General features: G+C 43.1%; 1 protein-coding gene across 1 annotated transcript in view; it reads right to left on the bottom strand.

The window, feature by feature from the left end:
- Window positions 1-240: 240 nt before the first annotated feature.
- The window catches only part of skib (v-ski avian sarcoma viral oncogene homolog b), a 29,675-nt gene continuing 15,201 nt past the window's right edge, over window positions 241-14,714 (bottom strand). The window contains exons 2-7 of the mRNA XM_071530343.1: window positions 4,592-4,705; window positions 4,247-4,350; window positions 3,886-4,148; window positions 2,939-3,201; window positions 2,576-2,806; window positions 241-2,429 (exon numbers count right to left, since the gene is read on the bottom strand). Coding sequence (XP_071386444.1) covers window positions 2,208-2,429; window positions 2,576-2,806; window positions 2,939-3,201; window positions 3,886-4,148; window positions 4,247-4,350; window positions 4,592-4,705 — 1,197 coding nt within the window. The 3' untranslated portion in view covers window positions 241-2,207. The remainder of the gene's footprint in view (window positions 2,430-2,575; window positions 2,807-2,938; window positions 3,202-3,885; window positions 4,149-4,246; window positions 4,351-4,591; window positions 4,706-14,714) is intronic.

Here is a 14,714-nt window from a genome sequence, read left to right on the forward strand (position 1 = left end):
CAGATTGAATATATCTTATATTCAATCATATTTCAACTATTTTCGTTCCTTTTCCAATCCAAACAAGCAGCAACATATGTGAGATTTATTGTTGTTGTTTCGAGAAAGTAAATCTGGGTCTGAAGTCAATATCTGTCAGTTATAACACAGACACACGCACACACACACACACTATGTCCACAGTGGTGATAATGAAAACACTCGCAAAAATACTGTAGGATTGATTTGATTTTAATGGGTATTATACAGGTTTTCCGAAGGAAAAAGAAAACATTGAAACAAGCGGCAAAGTGAAACCCCACTTCCAAACCAAAACTACAACAGCATCAGCTAACAAAATGGATATTGCTATTACATTGTACCCAACAAATATTCAGCAAGGGTATAATAATGATAAGACATAAAAGTGATTTTTGTCTAAAATATATGAGAGCACCTAAGGTTTAAACCATGGAAGGTGTCATTTCTATTCTATCTAACTGGGAACTTTAGCTGGGAAGCCTAATGAAGGAGCAGGTGCAGAGATTTCAATTCCATTTTTAAGTTTTTGGTCTGTGGTTTAATATATACCTTATAATTCATCAAACAATAAAGATCTTCTCAAATAAAGAAAATAAAGGGGAAAGGTATAATATTCTATTAGTGTCAATCTCACAAAAACCACTGACAGGTCAAGCTAATGACCAACGGTGGTTTCATCCTCCTTGTTTAAACAAATAAGTCCATCATTCATTCTGGTAAATGCCCTGTGATTGCAATGATACTCAAGGGTACAACAAGGAAACTACAATTTTGTAAATCCAAATATAGAGTCTCTTTTTGGTTTCAAGTAAGAGCAAAAAATAATATTCATAATCAATTTAAGTCTGGAGCAAGCAAACATACCAACAAATATCTTATTTACAATATCATTGTATTTACATCAGAGGATACTGAGGGAAAGTGTGTTAAATTCCAAGTTCATGTTCACTTGTGATTTGAAAAATGTAACAGGGAGTAAAATGCACAATGCAAGTTTCTTTTTTTTTTAAAAAGTGCAATTCCTTTTCTTAAAGTAAAAAAATATATATCCATATTTTGTATATATGTAGAAATGTTGTTCATATAAACAGCATTTATTGATTTAAGAGCCCTAAAACCAGTGACTAAAAATGAATGTTTTCTGTTGATAGGCAGCAAATTATTATAGAATATAAATTATTTTACAATACTCAATAGAAAATCAGAAGTACCGCAATTCAACATAAACAAACAGCTATTGAAGTTTCTTTCTTTTTTCTTTTTTTCTTTTTTTTAGGAGGGCAATGTTAGACTTACCTGCACAACTCACTAATATGGGCAAGAACATTTGTTATTTGTCACATGGTTTGGTTGCAAAAACAATATTGTAAAACATAATACTCAATCAACAAATTAAGTTGTGTCAGAATATTAAAAAGTAACACTTCCATAAAATATCTAAGAGTAAAACAGTGGTGGACATGAAGACAGTCCACATAATCTCCAATACTTCAGGCTTTGAAAATACAAAAGGTAGACAAGCTGGTATACATGCGTACATGTTTGTATATGGATGTTTTTTATGAGTCTTGCCTGTGGAATAACAGTGCTGCGCAAGCAACAGTTCTTAAAAAGTACATCCTCTAAACAGATATAAAAAGCAAGCTGATATTAAAAGTAAATAGTGGTAAACTGGTGTCCTTTGTTTCCAGTGGTTTGCAATGACACCTTTGAGTGTACCGATATTTTGTGGCACCAAAAAAAGTTTCATTGTCTACTGTCATTTCATGTTTCACCAAGTACAACTTGTTTCTTCCCTTCATATTCAAGTAATGTTATGTGGTTATATTTGCACATCTTAGAATAGCTTATACCAAAATAAAATCCTTGAACAGCGTCGGGTATCTAACCGAGGGCTCTGAAGTCACTTGAGAGATGTGTTCATCACTGAAGAAGTCTTTCTTATTTCACGCTCTACAACATGCTCAGACATCATGCTACTTTCCAGTTCATTTCATAAAATTCATATATTGTCACAATAATTGTTGATTTCTATCATACCAATGACAGATGCCTTTCCCTCTATAAAACTAACTTTGCCAATAGCATTTTGCTGAATTTCTTTTCCCTAACAAGAGGTGCAACAAAGTCCTCAACCACGCTCTTTTTTTTATTGAGTCTCTTCCTCCAGTTTTGAATGTGCAAGTTTAGGATCCGTTGGTGTGTTGTGTGATCTGTCTGTGTGTGTCTGTGTTTGTGTCCTGGGAGTCTCCAGGAGCGCTGCTGTCTGCCTGCTGGGCCAGCTGGGTTTGCAGGTCTTTAACGATGCTCTCCAGACTCTGCCGAGCCTCTCTCTCCTGCTGGAGCTCCAGCCTCAGCTGCTCGCGGTCAGCTTCTGCTTGCTGTAGCTGCACATGCAGCTCCTCGATCTGCACAACACAACCAAATACACAGAGCAGTCAGTAAAAAACGAAACACAAACAACAGTCAGGAATAAACACATCACTTTCTTGGGGCACCACTATCAGCGTTCCTATTCATTTTAGGGATCCTAGGCATCTTGGCAGCTTCCTACCTGAGTGGAGTACTTGGCGCGAAGACGCTCAGCCTCACAGCCTTTGTCACAAACTCGCAGCTGTCTCTCCCTCTCCAACTCTCTCTTCAGCCGCCCACAAGACTCCTCCGCCTCCCTCATCTTCCTCTCCCAATCTATGCGAAGGCGCTCAATCTCCTTTCGCAGGTTGCGCTTGGCTTCGATAGCGTCACGAAGACGGCCTTTCTTAGCCACCCGCACAAACTCCAATTCCTGTGAGGACATCAGAGTTATTTCATGTTTATTACAACATTGTGTGAAAAGTCATGAACTGAAACATTGTTGCCCTTGCAAGGCAGTTACAGATATTTTCACATAGTATCTTAGATGGATGGACTGCGATACCTGCTGAAGGCTGCGTTTAGCTTGCAAGGCGGCTGCCAGCTTTTCCTCCTGCTTCACTCTCATCCTGACGATCTCCTGCAGGAGCTTTTCCCGGGCCTCTTTGGTGTCCAGGCCTCCGTACAGCATCTGCCTCAGGGAGTCCACCTCGGGGCAGGGGGCCCCTGACAGCCAGCCAGGCCCCTCCTGAGGCCGGGGGGCCAGGGTTTGAGACACACTGGGGCAGGCTGAGGGAGGTGATGCCAGGGAGGAAACTGGCACTGGACCTGAGGGACAGAGATATAACATTATTAGGACAGTGTCTGAAGTGCTTGGATGCTCTGGCATTGTTTTCACAATATACTGTATATTATGCAAAGGTGGGCCACTGCAGTGACAAACTACTAAGTCAAGTCAAGTTTATCTCTATTACAGTCTCAAATGCCCATATTATGAAATAATATGCTAGAGAAAATATTAACCTTATGAGAAATAAAAGATTATTGACATTCACAACTATTTCCCTCCCAAATGAGTACAGGGTCAATCTTTAACATTAATGTTTTTTTCATAATAAAATAAATCTAAAATTACCCCCAACCACCACTACTGCAAAACATTTGAAAGGAAATACTACTGATAATAATCCTTCTGTATAGTATTTTGATAATGCTAGTATAGTAAATAATTTATTTGACCAAAAATAGGTTAAAATGCTGTGGTTTATATGGCAAAAAAAGCTAAATCCCTAGAGAAGAGCCAATTGAGATGCAGTCATTTCTAGTGTACTTCTTAAATGAGACACCAGATGGCGAAATTGCACAGGAATCACTCTAAACCAGCTCTGCTACGGCTTGTTTCTGTTACAGCTTACTCTATGATAATAATTCTAACTTCGAAGTCCATGTTTTCTATACCATAATGTGTTAGAGTAGTATACAAAAGTCCAAATAATGATGATCACTACTCACAATCATCACAGTCATCCACATCAATCTCTCCATCTGTGTCCATGTCCTCGACACCGTTGGTGGTATTGGGGAGTTCAGGGTTCGGTGCGGGTTTTGAGTCTCCGTTATGCAGTCCCTGTGGCGGCCTGGGAACGGCTGCAGGCCCCCTGCCTGGGGCATGGCTGTCCCTGGGATGGACCAGAGAGGGCTCCTCTCTGTGGTAGGCCAGCGGAGTTTGTGTCAGATTGGGAACCACCAAGGTCTCCAGACTCTTTGAGTTGGATCTGTACAAGAAATACAGGTACATCAAGATCATTGACTACAAGCTCTATATAACAGATATTGTCTCTTTTAGTCTGAAACTGTGAGAACTTTACTTCACCTCTCCATCTCATTCTGGGCAGTAGGTTTCTCTTTTTCTGCTGTTTTGGGCGACCAGGGGCGGAATGCAGAGGGCCTCTGTTTCAGCTGGACCTGTTTCAGGTCCTGGAACAACAACAAAACAAGAAGATTGGAAAAACTCTCAGTAAACTACAACCAGAACATTAAATCAACTGAGACGAAGGAACTGGAAAGGCCCCTCTTCATTTAACTGACTGAATGACAAGAGATCATACATTGATGATAACGTGATGATTCAGAAGGACAAGGACTTTCTATGACCCCTGCAACCCTTGAACTTTACAACAAATCATGTTTCACACCAACAAGGACACAGCATACAAACCTTGTTTGCAGACTTTGACAGGCATTGCAGCCATTCAGGTTGCTTGACCTTGTCAGCTGATGGGGATTGTAGTTTGTCCAATTTGGATTTCTTGGCTGGGACTGGGCTGGGAGACTGTGGAGGGAAGAGAAATGGACAGTTAATCATCATCATCCAAGAGTATCCACACGAATAGCAAGTACAGATATCACATCTTGGAATACAGTGGATATTTTAAGAGTCCATCCCACAACTTCTAAAAATGCTGCTGTATGACTGTAAAATACCTCTGCTATTTGAGGGGTTGGTCAAAAAGTAACTTTATCAAAAAGTGAATCTTTACAGTAAAAGAGTAGAGAGTCAGCGAGAGGGAAAGAATCAGACAAACTAGTACAAGTAGAGAAGCCAGAGAGAGGCAACAAGGTTAGAAGATGCATCTGTGTAAGGGCTGTGTCTTCGAGCTAGGCATGTATGTGTGTGTGTGTATGTACAGTATGTGTATGCATGTGTGCTTGCACGTATGTGTGTGTGTGTGTGTGTGTGTGTGTGTGGTGCTTTAAGCTGAGCAGACACTCAAGCTGGTCTGGCTGGCAGCCAGCAGGGCTACATTGTGCCCTGCCAGGCAGAGGAGGCGCCGTCAGGTGGATCAGATCGACTCCCTGAACCGCAGACATATTGGAATAGAGAGAGAGAGAGAGAGAGAGGGAGGGAGAGAGAGCGGAATGAGAGTAATTGCGCTCAGATCTGACGGACAAGTGTTTCATTTCGGCATGGGTGGCAGAATCATGTAATATTTGGGGCAGCAGGGTGACATAGCGAGCAGTGAGACTGTCCTTCACCTGGAGGACCTGATATCAACCCCCGCTGCCGCCAAGCGTCCGCCCAGCTGAAGTGTCACTGAGCAAGGCACTGAATCCCTACCGACTCCAGGGGCCCTTCACTGTGTGTGCGGGTGTGTGTGTGTGTGTGTGTGTGGCAAGCTCTGGGACCATGTGGTGAAACACAGAAACTGAGCCTCTGCAGCCCTCAGGTCTGCACTTGTCAGGCAGAGGATATGTTTACCTCGGCAGGGGGAGAGGCCAGCACAGACCTGCCTGCTGCTCTCTTACTCACTACTATGACATTCTGCCTGCAGGAATGACAAATACTCCCATCTCCTCCTCTGTGCGTGATTCAAGAGAAACGATTACTCTGTGTACCTTCAAAATCCTGAATGGAAAACACTCACGCAGGGTTGTGTTTAGTTTTGAAAGCTTAATCACTCCTCACTGCAATCACCTCAAGATGCAAATTAATCATAAATTGTACTTAACACATTTAACACTGAGTGACAAGCTTGGGTGACAATGAATCACGTCTCACAGTTTTTATAGCCAAACTGTGTGTGTGTATGTGTGTATATGCAGCTATGCGTGTGTCTCTGTGTGGAGGTGGTTGGGTGGAGGTGTACACACATGCATACGTGTGTGTGTGGGGTATGGTGACACAAGGGGGAGGTGTCATTCAGGTCTGGCACTGCATACCTGAACCTAGTACTGTATAAAAAACGCTACGCAACCGTCTCATTTCTCAGGCTGCCTCTGGAACCATGAAGCTAATAATCACACAGCAGTTGTGTTATCACAAGGCCCTGGTGTGTGTGACATGTTTGCGGTTGTCTGGACACTCCTCTCATGTCTCCCTGACTCACACGTCTCCTCTACCTGTCTAACCAGTCACCACATCACGTACACTCATACACACACACACACACACACACACACAAACAGAAGGCTGTCTAGTTTAACTCGGTTAATTCTCCTTTAACCTAGACCTCCAGCTGACACAACTGACTGACTGGACCTCCTGCCATGGCTCAGCCTTGTGACTCGACCCCTCACCTGCCTGACTCAAGGCCAGTGGTTTTCTAGGAACTGCTGTCCTGGTGTAATCAGAGTCTGTAATTACTGACATGACTGTTGTTTTCCCGACAAAGGATGTCTGTCTGTCTGGTGCTATTTCTACCCTGAGGTTTGCAGCTCCAGGAAGGCTAAGAGCGCTAGACATAATAGAGTCAGAAAACAGACACTCCCAGACACCACAAGGGACCTGCTGGCTAAATCTGACACTGACCTCACAGGAGAGGAGCCGCATGGGCTTTACTCACCACCACATCATAGACATAGCATGGCCGCAGAGTCATAACACCCTCCTCGCACATCCTACTGCCTAGCAGGACCCACTGAGCCTGATGATAGGACGCCCCTCTCTCTTACTGGGGCAAGAGAGGGAGAGAGGGAAGGAGAGAGGGAAGGAGACTTCCTCTAAGGAGTTTGCTTTGGCCGAGTCCCCTGTGGGAACTGAGTCCTGAGTGGGAGGGGGTGGGCTAGGGGAGCGGGACCACAGAGGAAGCACTGAGCTGAAGGAATGTATACTTGAAGGCCAAGTACAGCCTCCTCTTTAAGACTCCATTCAAGCATTGCCCTTTTCAACTGGCTATTGTATGATATTTCTTTGAGGAGCTATAATTTGGGACCATTTCAAAGCAAACCTGTAGGCTAAACAGCGTCTAATAGCGCCCGGGCAAAAGTAGACATGCTTTATCTTTTAATTAGCCCCATATAATGGTAATACCAGGATAAGCCCTAGCTATTTTCATGCTGGCATGGCAGATAATCACAGGGACATACAACACATTGCAAACATATCAATATCTATTCCAAGAGCAGGCTGTTTGACCTGCTTGAAGAATAATTTGTCAATATTGTGCTAACTGGAGCGTGATGGGGATGGCAATGTTATTTCACTTTAACATGGACCTAATGAACAACTACTTGTTTACTGACCACGAATCTGTGGCTAATCCAGGATTATTATTGAAAAATATTAGTGAAATCAAAAAAGGCTAGATCAAAACCGAGTGCGGTTGTTGCACAATATCTGTAGGAAATAAAGATGGGTGGCTGAGCAACTCACTTTATGTAATCTGTCCTTGCTGACAAGTCTTTGAATTTTTCATGTCTTTCACACGGGAAAGCCAATAACAGTAAGTCAAAACCTCTAGCATCTGTTGTGGCACTAAAAACTCCAATGAAATTATCTAAAAACAAAACACGGGACAGCACTCAGCTGGTGAGACAAAAATAGTTTCTCCAGCTGAACTTCCTCAGGCAGCAGTCACACAATACCAACGCATGCTGCATGATAGCGTGGCATTAAGAAAAGTGCACAGCAACAAGACACAACAGTTTCGGATTTCGGCCTCCTTTCCCCTCCTAAACCCCTGACTGTAATCCCCAGATCGACGTGTGCTTAGTGGGGCGCTGTCTCGCTCAAGGGCACACCAACTGGCACAGCTCACCCGGGTAACAGCCTTAGTTGGAAGTGCGAGACTACTAGTTTTAGTAACCTGATCTCTGTAGTTTGGGGCGGATGGTCATGGGGATGCCTTGAGGTCTCTATTCAACTCTCACTACGTAAATTGTAGGAGGGTCCCACGGTTTATATAAAGCCCTGCGGTCACTTTGTAACAGCTGGGTTAAAATTATTGGTGTCTGCCCAGAATATCCCTGAAACCCCATCCCTGTTCTACGCAGATACAAGCTCTCATTTCCCCTCTATAAATCTTGGCTTATCTTTTCAATTTACTTTGTCCCCAATGTGTCCAGGTGATCGTGCTGCGGGTGGCGGTGTGAGGGTACATTATTTTTGTGTCTGAGCTGAGCTGTGACAGCATGGACATACTGTGCAAAGAGAGCCACAGGGCCTGGCACAAGAACAGCATTACAGTAAAGCTGATTGGATTGTCCTAATTGTCTTTGGGATTGAGACTTGATGAGGTCTGAGGTGGAGACTGGGCAGAGTCGTCTGTTCCTAGGGCGGAAAATATCTCAGCAGGGCAACACAGCCTGACACATAGCCACAAGGGAGGGGAGCAGAGGCTGAAAACAGCGTCCTGCAGTTCTCAACAATCCATAAGTGCGCTCGAGAAGGACCATTAACGCTACAGAGGATCTAATGACTCCAAACAGGCAGGCTCATTCCTGCAGAAAGACATACTCTGACACCTGTATCAGGATTAAATACACCCTAATTCAAAATGCAAATTAAAACAATTCACATCAACTTTTCTCTCTTGATAGATTGTAATTGTAATATAAGCATTTTGGAAGGATGAAGAAAACCCTCTCCCTGAGCGGAGTGAATAGCCTGTGTATGTGCGAAAACATCATCTCTCCAGCAAGAACAAACAAAAGAAGAGAGTGCTATTGCGAGGCGAGAAGCGAATTCCAATTCAGATCCAAACATAGCAACCAAAACAACATGATATGCCTGTTTTTCTTTTACAGTATGTTGACGGCAGTGTCCAAGTGACTGTCTCCCTCAGAGGATGACTTCACTGTAGGAAGGGCTCGGACGTTATTCCAACAGACAGGATAGCCCCAACTAAAAGACATGAAACAGATATCATTGCAGATTACACATTATTAGCATGAGCATGTTTGGTATGGTCGTGAGTCACAGTTATCTTTGGAAATGAAACGTGCTCAGCGTGTGGTGTATTTATAGATGCACATAGCGCCAAATTCACTGGATACTTGTCTGAGCCCCCATGTTGTACTATTGGAATAAGAGAATTAAACATTACACCACAAGATCTCAGGGAAGACTGTATGTAAAACATACAGTGCTGTAGTTAGGAGCCAATAAGGGCAGACACACACTCTCTCTTTCTCTCACACTCACTGACTCGCTCACTACAGCATACACACACACACACACACACACACAATGCCTTTATGCTTCTATTCACATTTAGCACACTTACAATGTAGGAGCAGCTGCAGTGCTAACCAGGAGGCCGGAGGGGGTGAAGGTTAACAAGAGAGGGAGAGAGAGAGAGAGAGGGAGAGAGAGAGAGAGAGAAAGAGAGACAGACAGACAGACAGACAGATAGAGAGGGAGAGAGAAAGACAGAGAAAGAGACAGAAAAGAGGTAAGAGAGAGGAGGGGCAGAGAAAGAGAGAGATGACCTACCCTTTTGGCACTTTCTTCAATGATCATAAGTGAATTCTTACTTGAGAAGTCATGCAACTTTAAAGAACATCATGAATCAAAGAATAAACATCTTTGAGAATTTGTGAGGAAATCTGATTTACAAGCCAATTACTAATTTGGGTTTGGTTGATTCTGGGTACATAAACTACTGACTGTAATTGGGTACAGTGATTTGTTGCAGGGCTACAGCTAAACAAATCAAACATTTAGTGTTAAAGGAAAGTTCTGCTGTTATTCCACTTTTTTTCCTTCCTTGCACCTCTACTACAGTATCCACAGGCACAAGAGACTTAAAGAAAGAGCTCTGACCAGCTAGCATTAGCTGTAATACCACTGGAATGCATAGCAGTAACTCAGAGTCATTGTCTATGTGCTCCTGCATTGAATCATAGGAAAGTTGTAAGGAACCTTGGTCACAGCTAAAAAACATGAATGAGCTCCAAATAGGCACTTGTTTGAGAATGCTGCTTACACCTAAAAAACAGAAATTCTCAGTCCATTCTGATTGTTTTTATTGCTGTCCCTACATTATGAACTTCCCTACAATATTTGATAGTTTCATGAAGTGCCATGCAGTAGCGTGGCAGAAAGATTTCCATTTCCATTTCCATATCCTGACTTTCATACATGTGTGCGTGCCTTCACAGAATCTCTCTTGTGCAGATAGTGATAACGTCTTTTCTTTCTATGCAAGCCTCATCCGATGGCATTACACTGCCCCTCATCTGATTTTCTGCTGGTGATGCATCTCCGTATTTAAATGATCTATACTATAGTATTCAAATTGCATCGCTTTGTTGTTATAATTTGGGGCAAAGTCAATTTGATTGACATAGTTTGAAAGGCCTTGTGATTCTCTGTCACATGAGGTTGTAAAACCCCAGTAAGAGCTGGCTTAACTGAGTGGTTTCCCCTTGAATCATGCTTATAGCTATAAATTGCAATGCAAACTAGACAGCATTGATTCAGAAACTCCTTATCTGGGAAGTTACTGCCAGCTAGTAAAGTTATTGCCTGAAAGGAACGAGGAAGCAACTTCTAAAAATAAAATGAACAATGCTCGGTTTGCTGTGATGAATTATGGAGTTAGACTGATGAGGATATCTGACAGGTTTTTTTTTATTTGAGTTTTTTTAAGATAATAATTCCAGACACAGCAAGAGATTGAATGAATAGGTGTATTTCATGACACAATGTAAAAGAAATGTCCATTTTAACAAGTGTGTTAACATTGTGTTTTGTCCTAAAACCTTATCTGCCAAAGCCCTAAAACAGTTTCACTTGTATCAATGTCTGAACTTCAACATGGCATTATTTGAAAGAAGTGGAACAATCTGCCTAGTTTCAAGATATTCATATATTCATATAGACTATTCATATATTTCTTTAAAAACAACCCACTTCTTTTTGGAAAGAAAGAAAGAAAATAGGATTATAAGCGTGAATACGAGATAGATAATGTGTTAAGTGTGAATACAAAATGGACTGTTTTGCTTGGTGGGTTTGAAATAGCAGTAATGACGGAGATGAGTGAAAATCTCAATAACAGCTATTTTTCTTTAATGCGCTTTTTCACTGGTGAAGACCCACTCCACCCATTCTGAGACAGCTGGATGTGTTGAAAGCCCATCTCTTGTCAGAGGTCTAATGTCTCCAGACTGAAAACCTTGGTTCATCACTGATAAGCACATCCCTGCCTGTACGCAGGAGCGTGTGTGCTGCTGTTCTAGTCGCTGGCATACTCCCCTCTGCTCCACAGTGAGACACTAAGTCCAGAGTCTGACTGCCTGAGTTTTAATCCCGCAGATTAATGCTAATGCCACGGCAAAGAAGGCAGAAAGACGATTAAAATGTCACTGGATAACCTCTCCGCAACCCAAACAGTAACAGCTCCAAATACACAGACCATTATATCACCCACAGTACCTGGTACTAGAAGCCTCCGCTCCACCTCCCTCACAGGGAAGATACAGTGAAAGCCCCGGATCAGGACAGGAGGAGGACTGGGAGACTGATGAAGGGCAGGGAGAACAACTGGAGGTCTGCCGGTTAGACGGCCAGGGTCTAGACCTTTGGTGTCTGGGAGATTGACAGGCCAGATGGACGCTCAGATCCCAGCTCAGTTACCAGCTGACTGCAGGGGATAAAAGGGTCTCCCTCTATCACGTCAGGGTCAGAGCGGTATTCAACTCAGTCAGTAGATGTTTTATTTTAACGGAAAATGATTCATAACACCTGGAATGCTTCAAGATGACAGCAGTGTACCTCGAGAGCGTCGAGCATGTCTCACTTGACAGTTTGCTGTTCTTCTCAGCGCCTATTCAAATAAACTCTTGAGTCAAGATTTCTGCTAGGTGATGAGACAACAAGTCATTTCCCACAAACACATGTGACTATGAGGGAATATTTCTGCTGTCCTCCTCACAAGCGTTTAATCTGGCCATTATTTCACTGTCTGCTCTTTTTACTTACCAATCGATCACACTGGATCTCTTCTGTAGCAGGACAGGACCAACGTGCTTTGGCACTAGTTTATGAACATATCCTGCAGACTAACATACAGTCAAAATAATGCCACCAGACTAGGTGGTTTTAATCATTTGTTTATGAGAACCTTTAACCATGCAGCACACTGACACACAGCAATTCTCAGAAATAAACAAATCAACAACAGCCATGTAACTAATGAGCCATCAAGGCTTGGAGATTTTCAAAATGGTAAAGCAGCTCACTGGTCAGCTGAGCTGTGGTTCGCCTGTCCCGTCTGGTAAGCTGAGCCACATGACCACATGCCCCCCGACTGGCCAGTAGGAAGGAGGGCAGGTGGCAGGTTTATTTGGAAAGATGAAAATGGGATGAATACCAGAGGTTAAGAGGTGTGAGGGGACGGGACGGGACGGGACGAGGGGGAGGGGAGGGGGGTGGAGGGGTGGGGGCCATAAAAACTGTGAGAGGGCGAGGTGAAGTTAGGGTCACTGCTCACTCAGGGTCCCATGTGATGTCATTTCACCGACAGAGTATCTGTCCTGGGAACTGGTTAGGAGGTAATTGGCTGAACCAAGGTAATAAATCCTTCTGAAATTTATAGACGCCATTCTGGCCATTCTGTTGAAATGCTGCCTTCCTGGTCACCAGGTTAGAAAACCTCATTTCTACTCAACCACTGTTGTTTCAATGACCATTCAAACCATTAAATGCCATGAGACTACCAATTTCATTTTCATGTTAATGTTACCGTTGACATGTGATATGGCTGTTAAGGACTGATAGATAATCTTGGTGTTTGTGTAACTTTGAACTTCAAATTCAGGTCATAAGCTTGGAATCAGGCTTATTTTCATAGTTTTGTGTACTGCGCCACTACATGTAGGTATTTCTCTTGGGTTGGACAGCACAACCAGAGAGCTACAGTATTTGAGAAGGGCTAATGCATCCTTTCAGAATGACAGGAAACATTAAGAGTAAGAGACCTTATATTAGGAGCAATAAGGAGCCTGGACATGTAGCTGAATGGAATTACTGTGCCAGGAAAAAATACAAGAAAGCCAGTGGGTTTTATAAGTGTTCTGCCAATTAACTGCCAACACATTTTCCAAAATACATTAGGGTTTATTGTCTCTGCGTATGTCCTGTCCTGTTCTGCTCTCTCTGGTAAAACTGCAATCTGACTCAAATGTACAAGGGCCCCACAGTGTAAGTATGTGTATACAGTAATATTTGACAGAGATCAAATAGCATTTCACTTGTTTCCACTTGTTCAAGGAATTGTCTCTAAGGGAAATAGGGGATAAAACACCCACAACATCCGTTCCTCAGATCACACATTCCATCCTTAAACACTGGTTTTGCTTCCCTCCTCCATTCATAAGAAAACATATCTGCTTACAGGAATAATTGGGTGAGAGGGCTCTGGTCTTGCAGCTTCCATAAAATGAATACGAGCTTTCTAAAATGGAGGATTGAGGGGCGGGTGGACCACAGCACCTCTTGAATTCTGCAATTTGCCGTCTGTTTCTTGACCCTGAAAATTCTTGGAAATGTCTTTTTCCTGGATGATTTTATTGCACTCCTCTGAATCTAGGGCCTGTGTTTTTCTCCATAGCAACCACATAACAGTAGAGCCCAACTAAGCTCTGACTCAACAAACAGAACTCCACTAAATACCCATTTCAGCGCCAGGGTTTTCCCCTCGCCCAGCTCTCTTCCAACCCCTGCCCAAGACAGCTTTAAAACAGAGGCTGAATGATTGCACTGACCATGAATGAAGACACATGCTGGGATTAATCAGGGCACATATGTGCCTTGGTACGTAAGATATGTGCGGGAAATGGCCTCGCAGTCTCCTGCGGCGCCTCAGGTGCTGTGTTCAGGCCGTTTTCAAGCCAGAACACTGACAAGTACAGTACAGCAGGGCAGGCAGCAGCTGGGTACTACTGCTAACCCTGGGGAACCTGGTCAGTGAGACGAGCTAGCTTAGAGCAACAGCAGGTTCAGAACACATACACCGGACAGAGCATTACATAAAAGTCTGTCTCTCTCTTCCTCTCTCTCTCTCTCTTGGTGGGACACAGGCGCTTTGTGGCCCTAATGTAGCCGCTGAGGGGCAGGCAGGCCGGCCAGGGATTAGAGTGCTGCAGGCAGGCACAGGCCTGAGAAGAGGGCATGGTGTGTGTAACTATGTAATCTCCATGGCCTTTCCCGGACAGCAAATCCCTGTGACCAGCAGGTTGGACACTCACCACAGATAAACAACAAGAGACACAGAATGTTGCTATCAATTCAAACTCGTTTAAAATACAATTAGTATTAGAGCTATCAAGAAGCCGTTGTATGAGATCTGTTGATGGACTCTCAGTCATTATTCCTAAAAAAAATCACTTCTAAAAAAACATTTGAAGTCATATTTTTAAATTCATGACCATCGTATATGGTTAAGAGAAAATTACTTGAAAGAGATCAGAGCATTCGTCCTCCTCCCACCACCTGTCCTTGAATCATACTCATCACTTAGCATGCCAGGAGAGGATTTAGTTTGCTGCTTTCTGATTGGTGAACTGTCAACCTTCTTGTCTTGACTAGTTAAGGCCATTCCTAAGAAAACAGGACA

The sequence above is a fragment of the Centroberyx affinis genome, unplaced genomic scaffold (genome assembly GCF_046629955.1).
Source record: "Centroberyx affinis isolate AG114_WGS23_722 - 3 ecotype Tasmania unplaced genomic scaffold, CSIRO-AGI_Caff_v1 ptg001915l_1, whole genome shotgun sequence".
In the NCBI taxonomy this organism is placed as follows: Eukaryota; Metazoa; Chordata; class Actinopteri; order Beryciformes; family Berycidae; genus Centroberyx; species Centroberyx affinis.